General features: G+C 55.8%; 1 protein-coding gene across 1 annotated transcript in view; it reads right to left on the bottom strand.

The window, feature by feature from the left end:
• Positions 1 to 22,914, bottom strand: part of Mcf2l (MCF.2 cell line derived transforming sequence like) — a 61,962-nt gene that overhangs the window by 6,609 nt on the left and 32,439 nt on the right. Inside the window, exons 7-26 of the mRNA XM_042697078.1 lie at positions 22,731 to 22,880; positions 21,793 to 21,917; positions 20,536 to 20,650; positions 16,314 to 16,433; positions 15,760 to 15,951; positions 14,834 to 15,025; positions 14,188 to 14,347; positions 12,819 to 12,892; positions 12,529 to 12,605; positions 10,756 to 10,822; positions 9,981 to 10,096; positions 8,861 to 8,930; positions 6,364 to 6,456; positions 6,191 to 6,283; positions 5,513 to 5,638; positions 4,931 to 5,152; positions 4,605 to 4,697; positions 3,633 to 3,711; positions 3,484 to 3,550; positions 108 to 223 (exon numbers count right to left, since the gene is read on the bottom strand). Coding sequence (XP_042553012.1) covers positions 108 to 223; positions 3,484 to 3,550; positions 3,633 to 3,711; positions 4,605 to 4,697; positions 4,931 to 5,152; positions 5,513 to 5,638; positions 6,191 to 6,283; positions 6,364 to 6,456; positions 8,861 to 8,930; positions 9,981 to 10,096; positions 10,756 to 10,822; positions 12,529 to 12,605; positions 12,819 to 12,892; positions 14,188 to 14,347; positions 14,834 to 15,025; positions 15,760 to 15,951; positions 16,314 to 16,433; positions 20,536 to 20,650; positions 21,793 to 21,917; positions 22,731 to 22,880 — 2,347 coding nt within the window. The remainder of the gene's footprint in view (positions 1 to 107; positions 224 to 3,483; positions 3,551 to 3,632; positions 3,712 to 4,604; positions 4,698 to 4,930; positions 5,153 to 5,512; positions 5,639 to 6,190; positions 6,284 to 6,363; positions 6,457 to 8,860; positions 8,931 to 9,980; positions 10,097 to 10,755; positions 10,823 to 12,528; positions 12,606 to 12,818; positions 12,893 to 14,187; positions 14,348 to 14,833; positions 15,026 to 15,759; positions 15,952 to 16,313; positions 16,434 to 20,535; positions 20,651 to 21,792; positions 21,918 to 22,730; positions 22,881 to 22,914) is intronic.

Genomic DNA, 22,914 nt, shown 5'->3' with positions numbered 1-22,914 from the left:
GGCGGGCCCTAGGAGGCTGCATGCCCTTGCCCTGGTGCACAGCGCTGCGTGAGGGCCGCCCTTGTGGCCTGGTGCAGACAGGTGCGGCCTCCCCAGGGGTCACCCACCTCTGCCCTTCTCAGGGGGCCGGGCCGGCGGCGAGCTCACATAGCCCTCCAAGCTCAGCGCGTCCGTCTTCCTGTCCTCCGGCCTCCGGGCGCTCCTGCCGCTTCCTCTGCAGGGACTGGTAGCATCGGATGCCAAGAAAGGAACCACATGCGGGTTAGTTCCTCCGTGTCCAGCCCTGAGACTGCCCACCTTGCTGCCTGCGTGAAACCTTCCTGAGGCTGCCTATCTCCCTGTCTTCGTGGACCTGTCCCGAGGTGGCTGTGGCACTACCTGCACGGACCCACCCCGAGATGGCCATGGACCTGCCTGCATGGACCCGGAGGCTGACCGTTGCACAGCCTGCATGGGCCTGCCCCAAAGTGGCCATGACACTGACATAGCCACATGGAAGGAAGCCCCGTCCCTGCCTATCAAATAGGAGGCAGCAGCAGGTGTCTCTTTTAAAATTACTCCTATGCAAAGGAGCCCAAAATATTTGGTGGGAAAAAGGCTGCCTCTTCAATAATTGGTGTTGGGAAAACTGGACATCCATATGTAGAAAACTAAAAGCAGATCTCTGTTTGTCGCCATGCACTAAAATCAACTCCAAGAGGATCAAAGGCCTCAGTGTCAGACTGGAAACTTGAAACTTCGAAATTACTGCAAGATGGAGTAGGAGAAACACTAAAACTCATAGTCATAGACAGAAACTTTTTGAAAAATTTCTCAGGGGCACAGCAGATAGGAGAGAGACTTGACAAATGGGATTCATCAAAATATAAAGTTTCTGCACAGCGAAGGACACAGTTACTAAACTATAAGGACAGCCAACAAACTGGAAGAAGATCTTCACCAGCAATACATCTGACAAAGCTTAATATCGGAAATACACAAGGAGCTCAAGAAACTAACCTTTCTCAAAGCTAATAAACCAATTACAAAATGGACAAGGGAACTAAAGAGACTTCTCAGAAGAAGAGGTAAGACCTCTGGTCCTCAGCTCCAACTAGACCTGAGCTCCTCCCTGCTCTACAGTTCCTGCCATACAGCTGGCCCCTCCCTCTTTGCCCAGACCCACCTTGCACACACCTACCTCACTTTTGCCCTCACTTCCTCCTCCAGACCACTTGCCACCTGGATAGAGCAGACACTATGTGCTCCCTCTCCTGGAGGAATATGGTCCCTCTGATAAACCTTATGTAATGTTTCTCCTGTGTCTGCCTGCCTCTGCATAGTCCCCTGGGATGGTCGTGAAGGATTCTTACATTTGGTGCCAAAACCTGGGATAGGTCCCCCAGTGGATTTACCCCCTCTCCCACTTTGGATGGGGGTCTGACCAGCAGCCCTGAGACCTAGCCTGCAGTTCTACAATGCCTTTGCCAAAGGTGGGGATAATACTAACAACTGGCAAATAAACACATGAGGAAATGCCTACTGACTCTGGCCATAAAGGAAGTGCAAATCCAAACAACTCTGAGATTCCATCTAGCCCCAGTTAGATTGGCCAACATCAACGAATTCAAACAATGAATGCTGGTGGGGATGTGGGGGGAAAGAAACTCTATTTCACTGTTAGTGTGAATGTAAACTACTAAAACCACTTTGGATGGAAGTTTGGAGGTTCCCCAAAAAACTAAACACAGAACTTTCCTATGACCCAGTCATACCACTCCTGGACATCTACCCAGAACATCACAAGCCAAAAAATGGTAAATACACTTGTACATCCATGTTCACTACTGCACTATTTACAATAGCCAAGTTCCAGAAACAGCCCAGATGCCCTACAAAAGATGATAGGATCAATAAAATATGGTACCTATACACAATGGAATTTTACCCATCCATTAGTAAAAGTAAGATTACATCATTTGCAAGGAAACAGATGGATCTAGAACAAATCATGTTAAGTGAGGTATGCCATGCTCAGAGTGACAAATGTTGCATGTTTTATCTCATATGTGGAAGTTAGATCTAAAATATAACTAGATATGATAATGTATCCAGGACTCTAGGAATTCACACACAAAACATCAGACTAAAGAAGGATGCTCTTAGGGGTGGAATCTAAAGGTATAATTACTCTGGACATTTAAAATACTGTCATGGTTCAAAGCCAACCAGGGCAAGAAAGTCTGTGAGACTCATCTCCAATTAATCACAAAAAAGACATAAGTGGAACTGTAGATCAAGTGGTAGAGCACTAGCCTTGAGCAAAAAAGCTCAGGGACAGGGACCAGGCCCTGAGTTCAAGTTCAAGCCCCAGGATCAGCACAAAAAACTACTGAAAAAAAGCATCTATTGAAATGAACTCCAAGAAATGGAAATATGGGTGTTTTGTTGTTTTGGTGGTGGTGGTGGTAGTGATAGTGATGGTGGTGGTAATGGTGGTGGTGGTGATGGTGTTTGTTTTTGCTTTGGGGATGTTTTTGTTGTAGGGGGATGAAGGGGGGGCACAGAAAGGGAGAGAGGGAGGGTGAACAAATGCTGTCATGTTATTGTGTGTGTGTGTGTGTGTGTGTGTGTGTGTGTGTGTACTGTAACTCTCAGATCTCAGCCTCCTGAGTAGCTAGGCTTACAGGCATAAGACAGACTTACTCAGTATAAATGGTGTGGAAAATAAGTTTTAGTCAAGGATGGGAGGAGGAAACTGGGGGAAAGCAAAGGAAGGGACAACATTGTCTAAGGAATTGTACTCATTATCCAACTTGTTAAATGGTAATCTGTTTGTACAACACCTTAATTTTAAAATATTATATAAATACACAAGTAACTAACTATCTGATGACCCATGGATGATTCAACTTGATTAAAGAAATGGGAGGGGAAAAAGGAAAATAAAATAACAAAGGAAACAAAATAACAAATGAAAACCCAGGGGTAGACAAGTTACCAGGAAGCCATGTCTGCCGGTGAACAAGTACTAGCCTCAGACCTGGAGTCAGGTGCCCGTGTTTAATGCCAGCACCTGTCCTAGGTTCATTTATCACCCAGTGTCGAGACCCAGGTCCTCTGGAGGTGTGCCCTGGCCTGTGCCAACTGTGAGAGGTGGTAATCCACCAGTAGAAACCCATGAAGAGCCAGGACCAGTGCTTGCAGGCAGAGCACCAGAGATGGTGTCTTTGGGACTAACTGAGAATGAGAACAAGCAGGTGAGGTCCAGATATTATGGGGTCCTGGGCAAACTCACCCCGACACAGGAGGCACATGACCATAGGGAGCAAACTGCACATGCAAAAGTCCTGCTCTTCTTTTTTTTGAAACAAGGACTTTCTGTGTAGTCTGACTGGCCTTGAACCTGTATTCCTCCTGCCTCAGCCCTCTTCAGTGCATGTGCCACCATGCCAGACTAGAAGCCCTGCTTCCTTGAGCCCTGGGCACGCATCTGGTGCTTACCTGGTACTGGCTGGTGCAGGCAGAGGTAGGCTGTGGGACTGCTCCAGGGCCCTGTGCTGGCTGGCTTCTGTGGGAGGGGACACGTTGGGTTGAGTGTTTCGCCCATGCTTTTGAGTGTTAGAGAAAATCACAGCGGAAGGCAGCCTCACCTCTGCAGGCCTGCAGTTGGCTGGTCAGCACTTTCCGGATTTCACTCACCCAAGCTGCTTTAATTTCAGGAGTGGGTGCCTGTTCCCCAAAGAAAGCTGGCGTCAGCACAGGGTTAGAACTCAGGCCCTGTGAACCTGACTCTTATCTTGATGTGCTAGGACCACCGGATGGACCAGCACATCAGGCATGTGGAAGGCGGGGGGCGGGGGGCAGACCTGTGTGTGTCCCCCCTGCTGTGGTACGGGATGGATGGTGCAGCTATCAGGGGCAGAGGGCCATGAGGGGGAGTGGTGGTCTGCAGGGGCTGTGGCCGCTGGGTATGCGCACCAATGACCTCAGAGTGGTTGTGAGGACAATGACAAGTGTGAAACCCACAGGTGGATGGCGGGGCTGCTCGACTGGCGCCAGCTGTGCCCAGGGACTAATATTTTGTCTCAAGAAAGAAGAGGCTCTCTGCCTTAGGTGCTGCAGGTTAACAGTGGGCTGCCGAGGAGCCAAGCCTGGCAGCCACCCTGGTATGTCCAGGGCCAGAGCGGGGCCCTGTCCGGCTTCTGCTCTGTGGGGCTGCCGCACTGGACAACAAGATGGGACTGTGATGCTGCTGTGGCAGTGTCCCGGCTGGCGAGAGTCCTCATGTGTTAGAATCAGAACTAGAAGCCCTGCCTGGACGTGGCTCAGTCTCTGGCAGAGCTCCTGCAAAGGGTGCTGTCTTGGGTCCACCCGCTAGCTGTATCCTCCCCATCAGGGAGCCAGGTCTGCAGAGTGGCAGGAGGGACCTTCCTGCTCCTGGGACTGCATCCCCAGCACCTGGGTCTGAACTTGCTCCCCAAGGCCATCTTGGACCAGCTCCTGCCCTTCAGCGATGAACCACAGAGTTCTGAATGGAGTTTCAGCCACTTAGGCAAGGCCCGAGAGTTCCCGACCCCTGGCCTGAGCCCCGCCGGATGACCTGGACACAGGCCAGCGCCTACCTGGATGATGTAGACCTCCTCTCGCGCGTTGTACCAGATCTCAAACTTCTTGGCGTCGCCTTTCACATTCTCTGTGATGCCAACGGCCGTCATCTGTCAAGAGCAGAACCAGACAGGCAATAGCATTATCAACCTCCCGCCTCCTCCAGAGAAGATGAAGTATTTGGGGAGTGGGAGGGAAAGATGGCAGGACCCCCTCAACGCCCATGCGCGCAGAGGGGAGCTGGGTGTCCGTGCCCCTTGGCATCTGTTGGAACAGGGTCTGGCCACGGACCTCTCCGCAGGCCAATGGGCAGAGCCACGCTGCTCAGGCCACATGCGCTTACGTTCAAGGACTGCTTGTAGCTGTAGGATGGGGCCTTTTCGTAGCCCTCGCCGCTCTCCTCCCTCTTCTTGCAGAAGAGCACGGCCTTCTCGTGCAGGAACAGGTGCCTCTGCATGGGCTTGAACCGGGCCAGCTCCTTCACCTTGGTGTGCCCCTTCTTGTGGTCGGTCCACACGCTGAAGGAGCCCTGCATGAGCAGCTTACCCAGGTCGCTGAGGTTTCCCTGCAATACTTGGATACTCAGCACACACACACGCTGCTCTTCCCCACTTCATCTTCTAGAAACCCAAGACTGACCCCTCTGCTCTCTGGGGATGCCTGCTGGTCATCAGGGACAGACAGGACCCGAGGGGGTGGATGATACTGGGGCTGGAGAGGTCATGCCCCAAAGAGACACCCCATGCAGCTGGCACCTTCATGGTTGATCTGGGTGCTTGCTCAGTTCCACCCGGGCCTCCTGGCTCAGAACCTGGGTCTTCCCTAGGCCCAGGGTGATGTGTGTTCACATCAAGGCCTAGGAGCTCAGATGGAGCGAGGAGCACCCAGTGGGCTGCGTCCTCGGCATCCCAGCCCGGCCCCTTACGTCATAGCCGGTGATGGCGATGAGGTGCATGGAGTCGTTCACGGCCTTGAGGATGCCCAGGATGGAGCTTAGCGCCTCCTGCAGATCTGCGGCTCCCTCACAGTTCTTGCTGTATTTCAGCATCTCCTAAGGGTGTGTGTGGGGAGGCCGGAGGACGTGTTCACACATGGAGACAGCTCTCAGAAGCACAGACCCATGCCTGCCCTCATGATGGGCGCCTCGGGAGCTGGGCCAGAGCACCACATTCCGCAGCTCCCCAGTGAACTGCCCGCCTCAAGGCTCAGAAAGGGCGAGCCCTGGCCTCCACTTCCTCTTATGACCAGGGCCAAAGACACAGCCACGACTGTTTCCTGCCATGCAGGGTAAACTCGTACCTCCCTGTTCTCCGCTCCCACTGGGCTGTGGGCTGGCAGGTGGAAGGGCACAGGCCTGTCTCGAATCGGGGGATGCAGGGTCCTGTCTGCACAAAACCCTGGAGTGGGATGAGCAGGGGCCCAGGGATCCCTTTGGCTGCTCATCTTCGGGTTCCCCCCACACTACCTAGTCTAGCACACAGGTCTCACGGGTGTCAGAATGGGCCAGGGCAGAGCGGCTGAGGGAAACCCCCAGGCCTGCGTGTAGTGTGGAAGCAGCTGCAAACGCCTGCCCACAGGCGGGGGCTGCTGGGGCGGGGCCCACCTTGAGCAGCAGCTGGTACTTGGTTATTCTCTGCACAGGCTTCAGCAGGTAGGAGTCCAGGCTCAGCTTGTGGTCCAGCTTCTTCTGGCACTCCTGGAACCGCCAAGCATCTGAGGTTAGGCAAGGCCCCGGCTTCTGCCTGAGAAGGCTTGTCAGGCAGGGCCGAGCCTTACCTGGAAGAAGGGGCAGTCGGAGCACTGTCTCCACAGGCTCTCAGAGCGTGGTTTGTTCTGACAGTATTTCTCATAGATCTGGAAGTCTTCCATCTGCGGCAGGAGGAAGGAGTGGAAGAGACATGGCTCCCAGCCAGACCCTTCTGCTTATCAGTGGAGAGCTCCTGCTCCCTATTGACCATCTCAGATCACAGGCCTGGGTGGCCCAGTGGTGATGGTGCTCTGGGTTCTGCCACATCCTATTCTTCAGTAGCATGCATCTATCTATCATCTATCTCTCTATCACCTATTATTATCTATCATGTATCTATTATTTATCTGTTACCTACCAACTATCTATTATTTATTATCTACCACCTATTACTTATCTATTATCTATCTACCTACCTATCTATATATATCTTTATCAGACAGTCCATCAATCAATCACAGCATCTATCCTTCAGTAGCCAGCTATGTTTATTAGCATTCTCTGTCTGGTTATTTACCCACAGTTTCTAGGGTCTTCTCAGGCAGTTTGGAAACTGATACAAGTGTTTTTATAACAAGCACACCTGAGCCCTGTGTGAAATAGAACTGCTGTGGCTCACTGGACTAGGCTAGAGATGGCTGCAGGACAGCATCAGGGTCTATCTTTCTTTAAGACCATCTTGGTTTAAGAGTTTAGGTAACTCTAGGGGTACTGATAGCCACAGAACACAGGGGCTTTGGGACACAGACAGTTTTGGGGTGGAGATGGCTCCAGGGCAGGGACAGCTCAGGTGATGCCTCAAATATCGCTCACCCTGCCCAGCTTCAGCAAGAATGCCAGCCTGGGTCCCCTGATGCAGGCCACCCTGGCCTGCCTGCCTTCCCGAGTCCTCCCTGACACAGTCCACCCTGGCCTGCCCCGCTTCCTCCCTGACACGGAGCCTCCAGGCCTCCCCGACCTTCCTGGTGAGCACCCTGTCCACCCGCCTTGAGGGACAGTTGTGCAGCCGAGGAGCCACAGCAGCAGCACTAGGGCGAGTGCAGAGGCTGGGCAGAGAGGGGCAGTGTCAGCTCACGTCCACCACCGTCCCCGCCCTTCCTGCCGCGCAGCTCAGCGCCCATCTGTGCCTCCTGTCACAGGGAGCTTCCCTGGACACCTGAAAACCGGCTCAGACAGTGCCGTTCCCCCCAGAACGAGGGGCTGTGGCCCCTCCAGGTTTGGCCTGCTGGGTGGACGTGGCACCATGAAGGATGCACCGCTGAGAGCTCTGCGTGGCTGACCGGAGCACCTGCACTGCTGAGAGGTTCCCGGGGCACCACCGCGGGTGAGGTGACCCTGGCCCCAGAACAGCGCCCCTGAACAGCATCTCTTTTGGCTGAGCTGGGACAAATACGGCTCCTCTTCCCGCTTCCTCTCTCAGTGCCAACCCCCAGACAAGCTCAGCCTTCCATTCTTTATTTCCTGAAATCGTTCTAGTCTCCTACGTGAGCTTCCTTCCCACATTGCTGAACTAGCAGCTCCTGCACGCCACCTGACGGAGTCCTCTGGGTCTGAGAGGGAAAGGCGTGGTTGGTTCTGCCTAAGCTTTCCCACAGCCCCTCCCTTCAGAGTCAGCCCCCCACCTTCTCCCCTCTCCCCCCACACCCTGCTGGAGCTGAGGTCTGTGATCTGAGAAGGGAGAAAATGTGGCTACGAGGGCACCAGCAACTTGTCCAGTGTCATCAAACAAGTGAGGAGTCTGAGCCAGGGCCAGACCCAAATATGAACAGCACTATCCTGTGTGGGAAAGTCCCACTGCCTCTCTAACTTGCAGCCGGCCTTGACTTCAGTATCCCCAAAGCGTTTGTTTTATGGGTTTTCTCTTTTTTTTTTCTTTTTTTTTATTTCCAGTCATGAGGCCTGAACTCTGGGCCTGGGCTCTGTCCCTCAGCTCTTCAGCTCAAGGCTAGTGCTCTACCACTTGAGCCACAGTGCCACTTCCAGCTTTTTCCTTTTTGCTTACGGGGTGCTGAGGAATTGAACCCAGGCCCTCATGCATGTAAGGCAAGCGCTCTACCACTGAGCCACCTTCCCAGCCCTGGGTTTTCTCTTTTTAAAAGCTAGTTATTAATCTTCAAAACTTTTCTTTGCAGGATTTATGACAGCCTTGAAATCACAAGGCCTAGGATCTGTGCCCCTGAACTATACCCAGTGTAGAAAAAATATTTTTAGAGCTAGGGACTGGTTGGCTCATGCCTGTAATCCTAGCTACTCAGGAGGCTGAGATCTAAGGATCATGGTTTGAAGCCAACCAGGACAGGAAAATCCATGAGACTCTCATCTTCAATGAACCACCTGAAAACTAGAAAAAAAAAAAAAAAAACTTTTCTTTGCCCTCCCCCAAACTTGGAGGCCTTCTGGGGGCCAGGGGGCACTAGTGCTCGGTACTTTGGGTGGGGCTGGGAACTGCTGTGGAAATTGGAGTCACAGACAGGGATTGAGTAGTCTGGGGAGCAGCGTGGTGCGTGCCGATGTGGTGGTACATACCCGCTCCAGGAAGCACCTCCCCACCAGCTCCGGGCAGTCCATGCAGCTTTCCAGCTCCCGCAGGAAGATCCTAAGCAGAGGGGCACATGCTCAAGACGCACAGACGTGGTGGCCATTTTCCAGGGGACATCATGCTTTGACCCGTAATGTCACCCACACTATCCTGTGCTATGTCCCTGCTTCTGACCCAGTGTGCACACAGAAGCTGGAGCTGTGTCTGGGTGGGTGCAGAGGCACAGATGTGAGCTGTGAAGAGCAGGCCTGGCATGGACGGGCGGGCACAGGTTGCACTAGCCCCAGTGCAGGGCTGATTCTGCTCTCAACACCCGGCTTGTGTTCATCTCCTGGGAAGAAGCCTCAGAGAGGAAGCAACTGTGGGCCGTTCTGCATGGGAGCAGTGCAGCTTTGAGCTGCGGGGCCACACCCAGGCTGCATGAGAAAGTTCTGGAACCCTCAGGAAGTGTGTAGCCCTGCAGGGCCAGTGATGGGCAGCATCTTTCTTGGTGAGAGATGGTGAGGCAGAGGAGGGGTGGCGGAGGCCAGGGTTCCAGGGCCCAGTCCCCACGGCAGTGCTGTGGGTGGGGTCTGCTCATGCCAGGCCTCTTTGGGACAGGGGTCCACTGTCTGCCTCCCCCAAACCCGTGTGGAATGTCTACCAGCTCATCTGTACTCCAGCAAGCAAGCACCTGCTCATTAGGTTACAGCCACAAAATAGCAAAGTGGAGCCACGGGCCAGCATGCCAGTGGATGGCTATGCCATCCAACAACAAAGCCACAGAGAGGCCACTCCTATTCTCTGGGGACAGACAGCCCTTTAGCTCTCCTAAGAGTGACAGGAAGGCACACCTGTTGGCCATCCTTTTCGAGAATGAGCCAAAGTGGTAATGTGACCTTCAGGTCCCCAGTGCCAAAGCTTAACTTTGGGGGTAGGGGAGGACAGCTCGGGGGCTAGCCAGCCTGTCCTGCTTCCCTGCACCCCAATCCCAGGCCTGCCGCTCTGAGCATATCCTGGGCGACTGTCAGCCACGCACAGCCAGGGCCTGCAGGTGGGTGAAGGAGCGGTGAGAGCAAGGGACCGGACGGTGTGTGCCGAGGGCAGTGGGCACCAAGGGTGACCCACCTGTTATGGAAGTGGTAGATCTCCTCCATGTTCCCAAACAAAACGTCCTTCTTGCTGTGCAGGCCCGTGGAGATGAGATGAGCCATCAGGGGGTTGTCCATCTCTGCGGCGTAGCCCTGCAGGGAGAGGACGGGTCAGCCCGGACAGCCCAGGCCTCAGGCCACAGCTGGGCAGTGCTGGCTCTGGGTCGCTCGGTGTTGACAGGCCAGTCCAGGGCAGAGCACTGAGCTGGCACGAATGCTCTCAGCTTGCTTCTCAACACCACAAACGTGAATGAACTAACCAAGCAGCTCCACTCCTAATCATTGGCAACTGTCTCTCAAGCAGTTCATCTGGACAAAGCTGTACACGGGCATTATGAACAGCAGCTGGTGTGGGTGCTGCTGGTGGAAGCTTATCTCTTCTACCACATTCCCGCCTGCATTCAAGACCAGCTGCAGCTGTTCGCCCCAGTGCACCACGGAGAGCACTCAGCACCTCTACCCCTGCCTCATTCTGGAAGCCTCCATACACATCTCATCATGCTAGTGAAGGTCAGGTGTTCCTGTTCCCTGTGCAGGCCTGGCATTCCACCCCCCTCCCGCACCTTCCCGGCTGAAGGACATGGTGCTACCAGTGGGATCCCTGTGAACACGGCACGTGCTTTGTGTGTATACAAATGAGCCCTCGTTTCTGAGAGGAGTTTCAAAATGAAGCTACAGAGCAAGGGTGATGTGGGTGTTCCTCCCTTCCTCCCCTTCCCCTCCTCCTTCCCCCCTGTCCTGTCCAGCCTCACCTCCAGAACGCAGAGCAGCTCCTCCACATAGGCCCGCTCTGTGTCCAGGAGTTCGTTCATCACGTGTCTATGGACGGGCATGGAGAGCCACACGGGTTAGAGCAGGAGGGGCAGCAGGAATAACTGGGTCTCTGGTCTTATGTGTGGACCAAGAAACACAGTGGTATGATTAAGAGGACTTGCTCAGGGAAAGATAAAAGGGGAAGTGGAGTCCAAGAGTGCACACGCCCTGACCGCCCTTCCCATCTGCCCCTCGCCCCTCGGGACGGTGGCTGGCCAGCTCTACAACCTTCTAGAAGGGATCCAACTCACTCCAGCCTTCTGGCCCCATGTGCACACAGCCAGCCCTCCAGCTCCACCCGTGTACATGTGCATGAGGGTCAGTCAGCTCTCCCTCTGCGCGCATACGTGGGTCAGTCGCCTCTCTGCAGGCTCCTCTACCAGCAGACCCTGGCCCTCCCCACACTGAGTCTTCTGGCCTTCCCAGGCCAGCCACACCCAGTGTGGCTCCGCAGCTCGGCCTCAGTCCCACCCCTGGTCCTGCAGCACGCACTCCGCTCCTGCACGGGCCACCGTTGGGGATACAGATCCATCGGTCATTCAGACCTTCTTCCCACGTGGGCCTCCTGCGAGGCTCACAGTGGACCCGGATTAAATTCATGGCAGCAGGAGCAGGTGGGGCTCCTGGACTGGGGCTTGCATGGGTCAGTCTAACCATCAGCATGCACGGGGTGTCCAGGTCCTGGTGTGGACAAGGTGGACAGGGGTGGACGGTTCAGGGGCCTGCCCCTCCTGCCGCACCCCGGACAACCAGAAGGGAGGCCACCCTCTGAGCCACAGGATCCAGTCATCTGCTCTGCCAGGAAGCTTCCCCCACGCCCTCCCTCCTCCGCCTCTGCCTCCTCAGCTTCCTTCAGAAGCCAGAGGGTCAGGATCTGCTCATCAACAAACGGGGTTATTCTGACTCTAGAATTTGCTCTGTCCACAGACTCCTGCAGAGGCTCAGGGAATGGGGCTGCCTGTGCACCGGCTTGCTCAAATGCTTCCAAAACCTCTCACCAGCAGCCAGAGGGACCTACTTGCGTTCCCTTGGTAGAGGCCCTCAGAGAAAACATGAAGGACAGAAGCCATCCAGGGACCAACAGACACACATGTCAGCCATGGTGTCTGTCACACACACACACACACACACACACACATCATCCACATTGTCAACCACCTTGAGACATCCTCCCAGACTAGCGCAAGCCCCCCCATCCCCTGCTGCTCTGTTTTTTCCAGTTTGCACACCCTGAGCTTGGGTTGCCTGCCTGGATCAGCAAGGCCTTTCTTTCTCCCAGGTCAGGGGTCAAAGAAGGAGCTACTTTTCAGTTTGCATGAGGCTCCCTGAGTCTAAGGACCCAGCACTGCGGGGAAACCGAAGAGCTTAAGCAGACCCGACCAGCGACTCGGTAGCTGAGTCCCGCTGGCCATGTGAAACGGCATGCACTCAGTGACCTTCAGGTGCCCTTGTGAAGTGGGGGAGAGTGGCAGCCTGGGTAAGGGCCCTGGATCTGGCCAAGCCCAGCCGTGCAGAGAAGCGCATTGGCCCCTAAGGCGGTGTGCTCAGTCAGCTCGAGCCTCCTTCCTGCTCTGCCCGTCAGGATGGAAGTGCATGGCTCACCAATACCCAGATACTGTCAGCCAGAGCTGAGCGCAGCCTGGCCACTGGGGGGGGGGGGGGGGCAGGGGGAGGTAAGGGAGAGGGGATGGGGGAGGAGGACAGCCACACACCTGCGCAGGACGGCCAGGCTCTCATCCTCGTCCCCTGTGGAACTGGCCCGGCCTGGCTGGGTCTCACTCATTTCACTCTGAGAAGAGAACAGCAGTGCTAATTTTGAAATCGGGGAGAAGCAGCCTCAAAGGCCAGCTCTCCCCGCCAGACCCGGCCCCGTCCCCATCTGAGGGACAGTCTCCGAGGAAGGATGGACCCACAGGTCAGGAAGTGGCCACTCGGGGAGGGCTAAGAAGCCTTGGCTGTGCCACCCAGATGGACTACATGGCTCATGCTGCCCCTGCCTCACCTTGGCCCTCCGGTAGGGGCCCCTCCGGACCACACTGCCCTCAGAGCTCGTATTCTCGGATCCCCGCCAGGTGCCTGTGGTGGACAGTGGGGGAAGGAGGCATTAGCTCTTCCTGGAGGGGGAAACATGCCCAGCGGGGAAAAAAGGAAAAGGCCTGTGGATGAAAGGATGGGAATGGAGAAGGTGGATATGGGGCGTGAGGGGGGTGAGGGAGTGGAGGGATGGAGAGCTGCCCAAGAAAGCTAGGGACCACCCCACAGCCCCTGGGCGGGGCAGGATGGGCCTGAACGAAACAGTGCAGGCAGAGGGAGGGGCCAAGGCAAAAACTGGCTGGTGAGAGGGAGGGAATGGTGGGAACAGGGCAGGCAGGCGGGAAGGTCCCTGGGCGACTCCTGGGGGCTCCACATGGGTTAGGAAGCATTCTCCTCTCAACCCAACACGCAGGAAGGCAGAGCCTGGTTCTCCAGGCACTCAGTCCTTGTATTGGACATTTGCCAAGGCCCTGAGGCCCACAGGAGACCCTGCCCCATGCCCCCTCATCTCTGTCCCTGTGACAGAGCCAAGCAAGGAAGGAAAGGAAATGCTCTGACAGCAGGAGATGGAGTTTCAGGAGATGGAGCAGTGGCAGTGGAGGAGAGCTTCTGGGGAGAACCTGGCTGGGGAACAGGGCCGGGAAGGTCTGCAGCCAGTGGGGTCCCATGGCAGGGCCCAGGACATGGTGCCCTGGGTCGGGAATGGCCAGAGGGCTGGAGCAGTCAGAGCAGAGTGAGGGGGTGCTGCTTTGGTAACAGTGGGCAGTGGGTACTGGGCAGAAGGGAAGGGGAGACAACCCAAGGAACTTTCCTTGGTGGACCACCAGCATGCCCAGCTTTGTGGGACTCAGGCAGGGACGAAGCACTCTGTTATAGGTGCAGGCCTCGGATAAAGAGGCACAAAGCAGTTCTCTGGAGGCTTGTTGTTTCAAACAGGGTGGGGCCGGGCGCAGGTGGCTCAGGCTTGTCATCCTAGCACCTCAGGAGGCTGAGATCTGGGGATCTCCGTTCAAAGCCAGCCTGGGGAAGTACGTCCGAGAGAATCTTATCTCCAATAAACCACTCAGAAAACCGGAAGTGGTGATGTGGCTCAAGTGGTAGAGCACTGGCCTTGAGCTGAGGGACAGCACCCAGGCCCAGGGTTCAAGCCTCAGGACTGACAAAAAAATAAATAAAAAGGGTGGGGCTAAGACTGGATGAACCCTGGGCTGCAGACTGCTGGCCCCGGAGGAGGCCCAGGTGAGAAGAGGGGAAGGCCATGAGGGAGGAACACGCGAGGGGCTTCCTCGGCTGCCCCAGCTCAAGGACCCCCAGAGGGGTGAGGCGGCGGCACCCACCTGGGGAGGGACAGGGCGACTTGGTGAGTGCTTCCGGCCTGGGGGCCACAGGCTGCACAGGCCGCGTCTGCTTGGCCGCCAGCTTCTTTAGGCTGGCCTGTCTGCGGTGAAACATGTCCTGCATGCTCTCCTGCTTCTGAATGACCTTTTGCACGTGTTCCTGGAACGACACAGCTGCTGAGGCATCTTATAGAGGTGGGTGTCGGTCTTTAAACCAATCCTGAGGCAGGATGGGCCTCACTGTGCCCGGCCTCCCCACCCAAAGGCTCCCAGGCAGCGTCCATCTTGGGCCTGGGGCAGGGAGCAGCCATGGGAGGTGCAGAGCTCCCTCCTGCTGGCCTGGAGGGGGGCTGGGGCCGGCAGATGGAGGTGGGGAGTCCGGCTTTGGTGGACTACCAGAATCATGTGTGTGAATGCCACCCTTGGCACAAGGTGGCCACAGGGGGTGTCTGGAAGCTGTAGGAGACCCCTGTGCTGGTGGATGGGTGCAGCGGGGAGGCTTGGCCTCTGTCACCTTCCTCCTCTTCTGCACCCCCAGCATGCCCTGTCTGTGACCTTTCACTAAAGGATTCCTCCCGACACCCCGCAAGGTAACTCCCCGCCGCCAGGACTCTGGGCTTAAGAAGGGATGCTCGGGTCCAATTACCATTAGGTCCTGGTTGAGGATAGATTCATAGTCTTTGTAAATTTTATTGAGCTCTTGGATCTTATTTTCTGCACCAGTCTCTAGAAACTTCTCGATCTCCTGGAGAGCTGCCTCAGCACCGTCCTGGGACTGGCATTTATCCACGGGCTGCGAGGCCAGCAGGTAGATGCCTTCATCGCACCACTTCATGGACTGGGAACAAAGCATCACCATGAGGGTTTGCGCCTGGCCGTCTCCCCTGTGGCGCCCCACCCCCTGCGTCCCGTGTATCTGCTGATGGAGCTCAGCCATGGAGGCCGGAGGATACAAAGTCCAACAGACACCCCAGGCTGGACCTGCCCTGCAGGCGGGCAGGGCCCTGTGTGAGTGAACAGCAGACTGAGTTCCTGGGCCATGAGCCCTATGGGCTGGTACTGTGCAGACACCCCCAATGGTGAGGAAAGGAGGGGGTGCACCGAGTCTTCAAGCAATAACCAATCAGCCACAGTGAGGGCCAGAAGGGACTCAGGGGCAGATTCCTCTCATTAGTGGGGGGGGGGACAGGTGTGCAGTCAGTGGGTGGACAGGTGTGCGGCCAGCAGGTGGACATGTCTGAGGTCAGTGAGTGGACAGGTTTGCAGGCAGTAGGTGGGCAGATGTGCAGGCAGCAGGTGGATGGGTTTGCAGGCAGCAGGTGGACAGGTGCGGTCAGTGGGTGGAGAGGTATGCGGGGAGCAGGTGGACAGATGTGCAGGCAGCGGGTGGAGAGATGAGATCAGCAGGTGGAGAGGTGTGCGGGCAGCAGGTGGACAGGTATGCGGATAGCGGGTAGACACATGAGGTCAGTGGGTGAACAGGTGTGTGGGCAGCGGGCGGACAGATTTTGTGGGCAGTGGGTGGACAGGTGGGAGGTCAGCGGGTAGACAGGTGTGCGGGCAGGCCCCTACCATCTCCAGGAGGCTGTGCAGCTCCAGGGACTTGCTCAGCAGCTCTCTCCTCCTGCTGATCTCGGCGGCAAAGTGGTCGCAGAGGTGCTGAAGCTCCTGGCACTTGGGCTGAATGGAGTCCACGGCGTAGTGCTTGTTCTCAATGAGCTGCTGGCCCTCGAGGGACAGAGCTCGGGCCCTGTCCACAGCCACCTGCAAGACACAGCCACCCACAGAAAGGTCAGCACGGCTCGCTTTGGCCCAACCCTGAGGGATTCCTGTCCCAAAGCTGGGGCTACCAAATCCTGGAGCCACCTTACAGCCAAGGCCCCGGGCGGCCTGGCCTTGAGGAACACTGTTCTTGCAAATCAGTTGATACTTTACAGTGCATGGCAGAGTAGTTACGGACTGCAGGGCACGTGCCTGGGGTGTGCGTGGACCCGGGGGGGGGGGGCGCCTGCCTGCGACACACCTTGGCAGCCCTGGGGACCTCTGCTCAGGTGGCTGACAGCAGGGGGTACAGGCCCACCTGGTGATGGCTTGGCGCTGGCCCTCCACCCACAAACCCCTCTCACACTGGACTTCGCCTCGAAGCTGTCCAGGTCCTTCACCAGGTGGTGCACATGTGCCAGGCTGTTGCCAACGTCGGTGAAGGTGGCTATCTTCTGGGACACTGTGTCCAAGGCAGCTTTGACCTGCAGTGGAGGAAGGGCATCTCAGAACCTCCACGCCTGGCACAGGACGCCCAGGCCGAGTGCAGAGGAGGCAGCCTGCAAAGGGAAGAGGCGCTGGGGAGCACACTGGACCGAGAACCCAGGCATGGGCCTGGCCTCAGACCCCTGACGCCCACTCTTCTCTGTCCAGCCTGCCACTGTGCTGGAGGGACGTGGTGGGCCGCACCCAGGGCCGGCCGGTCCCCTCTGTTGGGGGCAGCAGAGGGCTCACTTCCTCTGGGATGGCAAAATCTCTCATGTCTCATAGTTCTGGTACCCAAAGGAAGACAAGTTTTCATCGTATAGATGTTGTGCTCGAAGTGAAATTATGCCAACATGGCCCTAAAGGCATGCAGAAGAATTAGATACAGATGCACGTCGTAGGCACTCAGTAATTGATGCTGTCCAGCTGGGAAGTATGGAATGGTATGCAAGACAACCACTGAAAGAGTAGCACAAAACCAAATTCCAATACCACAAATGAAATTCCAGAAAATGACTAGGCAACCACAGGAAAGCAGGAAAAAGGAAACAAAAAAAGCAGAAACATCACAAACAGAAAATAAAAAACTAGGAGACCATCTTAAGTCCTTATGGACCTGTAAGTGCTCTGACTGTGAGCCACGGAATCCACTAGAGCTCTGACTGAGCCACGGAACTCACCACTTCTCTGACTGCGAGCCACGGAATCCACCAGTAACCCCTGGCTATGAGCTACAGAATCCACTAGTGCTCTGACCGTGGACCACGGAATCCACCAGCACTCTAACTGTGAGCCATGGAATCCACCAGTGCTCTGTGAGCCACAGAATCCACCAGTGATCAGACTGTGAGCCATGAAACCCACCCAGTGCTCTGACTGTGAGCCACGGAATCCACCCAGTGCTCTGACTGTGAGCCATGGAATCCACCCAGTGCTCTGACTGTGAGCCATGGAATCCACCCAATGCTCTGACTGTGAGCCATGGAATCCACCCAGTGAAGGACAGCATTGCAGAGAGGACTGGAGAGCAGCGTGGCCAGCTGAGTGCACCTCGTTCAAGCAATAGTGCCCGCAGGTGGAAGGCAATGGATGAGAACACAGCCACTGGCAGGAGAGCAGGAGGGGTTGGGTGAACACTGAGGAAGACTCCGTAACACTGGGGGTCACAGAGACAAGCAGGGACACCATGTGACGGGGATCCTATGTGTGTGTGCCCAACAGAGCTTGGAAGCATGCACCCTGAGCCAGGCGAAGCGGGGAGAGAGAGACCAGCACATCTGCACTTTGACTTAGGGTCTCTGTGACTGTAGACCAATTACAGCCAAGATTCAGAGCTCAGTACCAGAACCCAGCCCAGTGTGACGGTGTTTTCAGAGGGCGTCATACACAGCAGAGCACCCTCCACCCCAGACCTGGGGAAATGTTCCCAGTCAGAATGCATCCTGGGGCATGAGATGAACCCCTGATTCAGAAATGAAACATGAGAACTGTATTTGTTCTCTGGTCACAGTGACTCCAGCCTGAAGTCAGGAATAGAAAGGTAACAAGAAAAATCTGTGGACACTTGGAAACCACACACATTACCGATCAAGAGGAAGTCCAGGGAAAATGAATTAAATGAAAATACAAGTATCAAAATTTTGATGATGCAGCTAAAGGAGTGGCATGAGGAAAATTCATAGCATTCCATATATATATGTGTGTGTATGCATGTGTATATATATATATATATACATATATATATACATATTTATATTATTAGGAAAGAAGAATTTTCTCTAGTAAATAATGTAAGCTCTGCCTCAAGAACCCAGGAAAACACTAAAACAAATCCAGAACAATAGAGAAAACCAGAAAGCAATCAAATTGAAAACAGACAGTGATCAGACAATCAACAAAGCAGAGTTGTTTCTCTGAAAAGAGGGGCAGTGATGGACCTCCAACCACAGAAGAGGAAGAGGGAAGTGGCAAATCACCAGTGTCCACAGTGGGACTAGGACTGTGACTGCAGAGCCTGCGGGGGAGAGAAAGGTGAAAGCCGGATCAGAAGGGAGTCTGGACACAGGACTCCCACGGCTTAGACAGAGGGAACCGGCTCTTCAAGACACACTGCCACCTCTTGCTCTGTGTGAAACAGGTAATTTCAGCAGCCCTAGAACTGATGGAGATGCTGGATTTGTACTTTAAAAAGCATCCCAGGACCAGCTGGATTTCCTGGAGTAGCCTACCAAGCGTTTGAAGAGGAAGCAGAACCACAGCATGCAACTTCCAGAAAGCGGGCACAGGGAACATCACTCATTTACTTTATGAAGCTAACATCACCAAAACCAGAAAAGGAAAGAAAACTACAGGCCAGCGTCCCTCCCTGAACACAGATGCAAAGACTGTTAACAAACCATTATCAAGTAGAATCGAGCAAGTTATTAAAATAACTAAACACCATGACCGAGTTATTTCAGAGACACACAGCTGGTCCAGACTGTGAGCACCATTCTGTATCACCTGCCACATGAGCAAATCCAAACGGGAAAACCACAGTTATACCAATCAATGCAGAAAAGGCATTTGCTGGAAATAAATGGCCTCTTAGGCTTTTAAAATCTCCCAGAGAAACAGGACTGGAGAAAAACTGAGGTTGATTAAAAAATAACACCTACCAAAACCCTGCAGCAGGGCTGGAGGGGTGGCTCAATAGTAGAGTGTCTGCCCAGCAAATAGGAGGCCCTGAATTCAAACACCAGTACTACCAAACAAACAAACAAATCCTCGTCGCACCCCTGCTGCCTGGTGGCCAGAGGCCTGAGCTCTCCCCTGAGAGGGGAGAACCCAGGATGCCCACCTGCCAGCACCTTGTTCAAATGGTGCAGCTGTCGCCAGGGTAATAAGGGAGAAGAGAAATAAATGGGAAGCCTATGGCCGAAGGGGAGAAATCAGCCCTTTTGTGCAAGGCTTGATCATCAGTGTGTAAAACCCCAACAGAATACTAGGATAAACGTGTTCAGTAAGGTTACAGAAGGCAGCATGAATATACAGGCATTAACTTATTTCTACATTTAGCAATGGATACATGGACACTAAAGTTACAAATACACCACTTCAATTTCTTTTTTAAAAATAGGATACTTAGCTGGGCATCAGTGGCTCACATCTACAATCCTAGCTATTCAGGAGGCTGAGATCTGAGGATCCAGATTTGAAGCCAGCCCAGACAGAAAAGTCTACAAGATTCATCTCTAAACAGCAAAAAGCTAGAAATGGAGCGGCTCAAATGGTAAAGGGCCAGCCTTGTACAAAACAAAGCCAGGTCAGAGTGTGAGATCCTGAGTTCAAGTCCAAGGCCTGGCACATACACAAAAAAATGGGATAAAGTAAATCAAACGCGACCTGCTGTAATCATCCACTGAAAACTACACAACACTGATTAAATAAATGTGTGGTGATCTATACAGGTGCTGGTCACGCCACATGAAATGGCAAATGTGTGGAGACCTGCACGGTGCCGGTCATGCCACAAGGACCGGCAAACATGTGATTCCATCTGCTCAGCGACCATCCAACACGGACACATGAACCAAATGTTTCCAGTAGCCCTGACCATGGTGTCCAGGGGACCCCGGAAAGACGCCAGTGTGGTTCAGTGGGCAGATGGTTGGGGGGGGATCTGCTGCACCACAGTCCCACTCACTGCCACCAGTGACCAATGCTGAGAGCCAGTCCCCCAGCTCACACGCTGTGCCCCACACACAGTGTTCTCAAAATGGCAGGAGGTAGTGACAGACAGTGATCTCCAAGAGCTAGGCGGCTGGCTGCTAAGGGCACCCAGCGGTCCCGGTGGGGTGGACGTCCATCCACAGCCACGACGGCAGACATGGTGTGGTGGCTGCTCTGTGGTTAGTGACCACCAGGGACCAGGGGACCTGGGGTCAGTCCTTACTCATGTGCGGGCATCTGTACTTGTCTGCGAGTTTCACCAAAGGGTGACCTGCTCCCAGCAGCCTTCCTCAGTCCCTAGCCACCCCCATGCAGGCATTTTGATGAGTGCCACACATAGATAGCATGGTGCACGGCCCCATATCCTCCACTCCTGCACCCCCCACTCACCTCCCGGAAACCCTGTTCAAAATGCCGCAGCTGTAGGCACTGCTCCAGCTTCTGCTGATGCTTGGCCCAGAACTCGTCGAAGGCAGCCTCGGTGTCATTCAGCTGTGCCAGGAGCCTGGGAGAGTCAGCAGTGAGTGGACAGCACCTGGGCAGGTCAGGCCCCCACGCCTGCCAGCACCTGGGTGGGGCAGGGCCCCTGGACAGATCTCCCAGCACCTGGGTGGGGCAGGGCTCAGCTCCACCAGCCCCCTAAGGACCCCATGCTTGGGGTGTGCAGGTGGGACCCATGGACCCTGGGATATGAAGGACAGGCACTTCTGACAAAACCCAGCCCTGTCCTCCCTTCCTGTCATGGGTGGAGCAGCCTCCATTCCTTCTTGAAGGTCGGCCAGGGCAAGCCCAGGCTCCTGTTCACAGCCCTGGGTCAGGGCAGAGCTGCGGCTGCCACGGGGAGGCCTGGATTCATGCTGGCCAGTACCGCCTCACCCCTGCTGCTCTGTTTACCCAGTGCCAGCACAGCTCCCAGACACCCCCACCCCCGGCACCCCACAGGCTGGGCTTGGGCGGGCTCCTTTTAGCAGACGAGGAAGACTTAGGGCCCTGGCTACGTCCCCACCATGGAGCAGGCAGACCTCCTCGTGGGCCAGGATGGGCACTACTTAACCACATGCCCGCTCTGTGCCCCTGGCACGCACGCCCCACTCCCATGCTCCCGGGACAGCACGCCTGCCTTATGTGTGGCCAGGCAGGAGAAGTCCACCAAACAGCCGGGCAAGCAGGCCTGGCCAGCCACTGAGCCACTGGGCAAGGCTCCGCGTAGGCGCCATGAGCCTGTCCCCTTGTGTGGGAGCAGGGACAGTGCCCACCTGTCCTGGAGGGTGAGGGTAGGACGCCCCCAAGTCCCGGGCACCTGCTGACCCTAAGTGTGCAGTGCTTTGTCCTATGCTCTGCAGTGAGGGTGGAGACTCAAGAGAGACTGGTACCAGCTCCACCTGTACAACCACAGTCCAACCTGCACCCCCAAACCAGGCTGGAGCCACAGGCTCCTGACTGCTTTCCTGCTCACTCGGCCTGCAGGAGCTCCACGGCCTGCAGTGCCTTTCCATCCCTACCCGGCCGGACATCTCAGCCTGGAGGCTGTGCACTGGGGACCCTGCTCTGCACTCAGAGGAGCCACCATGGTGCCCCTGCTGCACTGGCTGCCACTCCCTTGCCTGAGAGCCTCTGGGGTGCATGGGCAGCAGGACCGGGCCTCACCTCTGCACTGTGGCCTGGCTGTCCAGCTGGTCCTGGTTCACGCTGAGCACCGTGCTCTCAGCCAGCGGCTCCCTGAGGCTCGCCAGGATGTTATTCCCCTCCTTCAGCGCCAGCTGCAGGTCCTCCTGCAGAGACAACACAGTCTTGTACCTCAGCCCGAGGCGGGTGGCCCGCAGCAGCTCCCAGTCCAGGCTCCCAGCGGTCTGGCGTGCCCGGATGCATTGTACGTGATGGGTGCAAAACCATCTCTCCATCATGAGCCTGCTTGCACTTAGACGTGGTGAGGAGAGCAGCTGTCAGGTGCTCGCTCCTGGTGGTGGGGCAGAGCTAGGGTTACCGTCGCCTAGGGCGCAGGATTAGGTAAAAAGGAAACCAGAAACCAGCTCTTCTCCTGCCCACCTGCAGCCAGCCTTGCCTCACGGGGGCGAGGGGGGGGGCACTGGCAGAGGCTGGGCACAGTCCTCAGAGGCCTGGCCAGTGCCAGCCATCTGGACACCCCCTCTTCAAAGCCAGCCACCTTGCTGACCAGCAACGCGAGCGACTCGGCCTGTACCCGGGAAAGTGAGCATGAGAGGATTAAACAGGAAGTTCAGCCTCGCCTGTCATGATCACTGGCGAGAGAACCTGGCCGCCTACACCACAGCTGCCAGGGCGCCACCCGGTCTCAGGGCGAGCCACGCCGCGCCGCCCTGGCTCAATGCAGGCCCCGAGGTCTCAGAGCCGCTCTGCACCGGGGCCGTACTAGCCACCCGCAGATGTGCACTGTGTTTTACGGGGTTCAGAGCTGGCTCTCACGGTGTGAGAAGGCAGATCCGAAATGCCCACGTCCCTAGGCTGGTCCAACACTGTGCTCAGTTGCCGGTCCCTCCCGCCCCACCCCACCCCCATCTGGCACCGGCAGGCGGGGGCCCGCTGTACCCCCAGGAACCAGCACTTACCTTCGCTTTGCCCTTCTTCTCCGTGTGGGCACGCAGCACCGCCCCGGTCGACTGCACATCATTGGGCAGCTCGGTCTCGGCCAGCTCAGTCCCGAAGGTCTGCAGCATCTGCGCCGTCCGCTTCACCATGAGGGCGAAGCTTTCGATGGCCTTGGGAGGAGCAGAGCCGGGTCAGAGTCTGCTC

This window comes from Dipodomys spectabilis, unplaced genomic scaffold (assembly GCF_019054845.1).
Source record: "Dipodomys spectabilis isolate Male_0828 unplaced genomic scaffold, ASM1905484v1 ptg000215l, whole genome shotgun sequence".
In the NCBI taxonomy this organism is placed as follows: Eukaryota; Metazoa; Chordata; class Mammalia; order Rodentia; family Heteromyidae; genus Dipodomys; species Dipodomys spectabilis.
The sequence above is the reverse complement of the archived record's forward strand: the minus strand, read 5'-3'. Positions and strand labels throughout refer to the sequence as shown.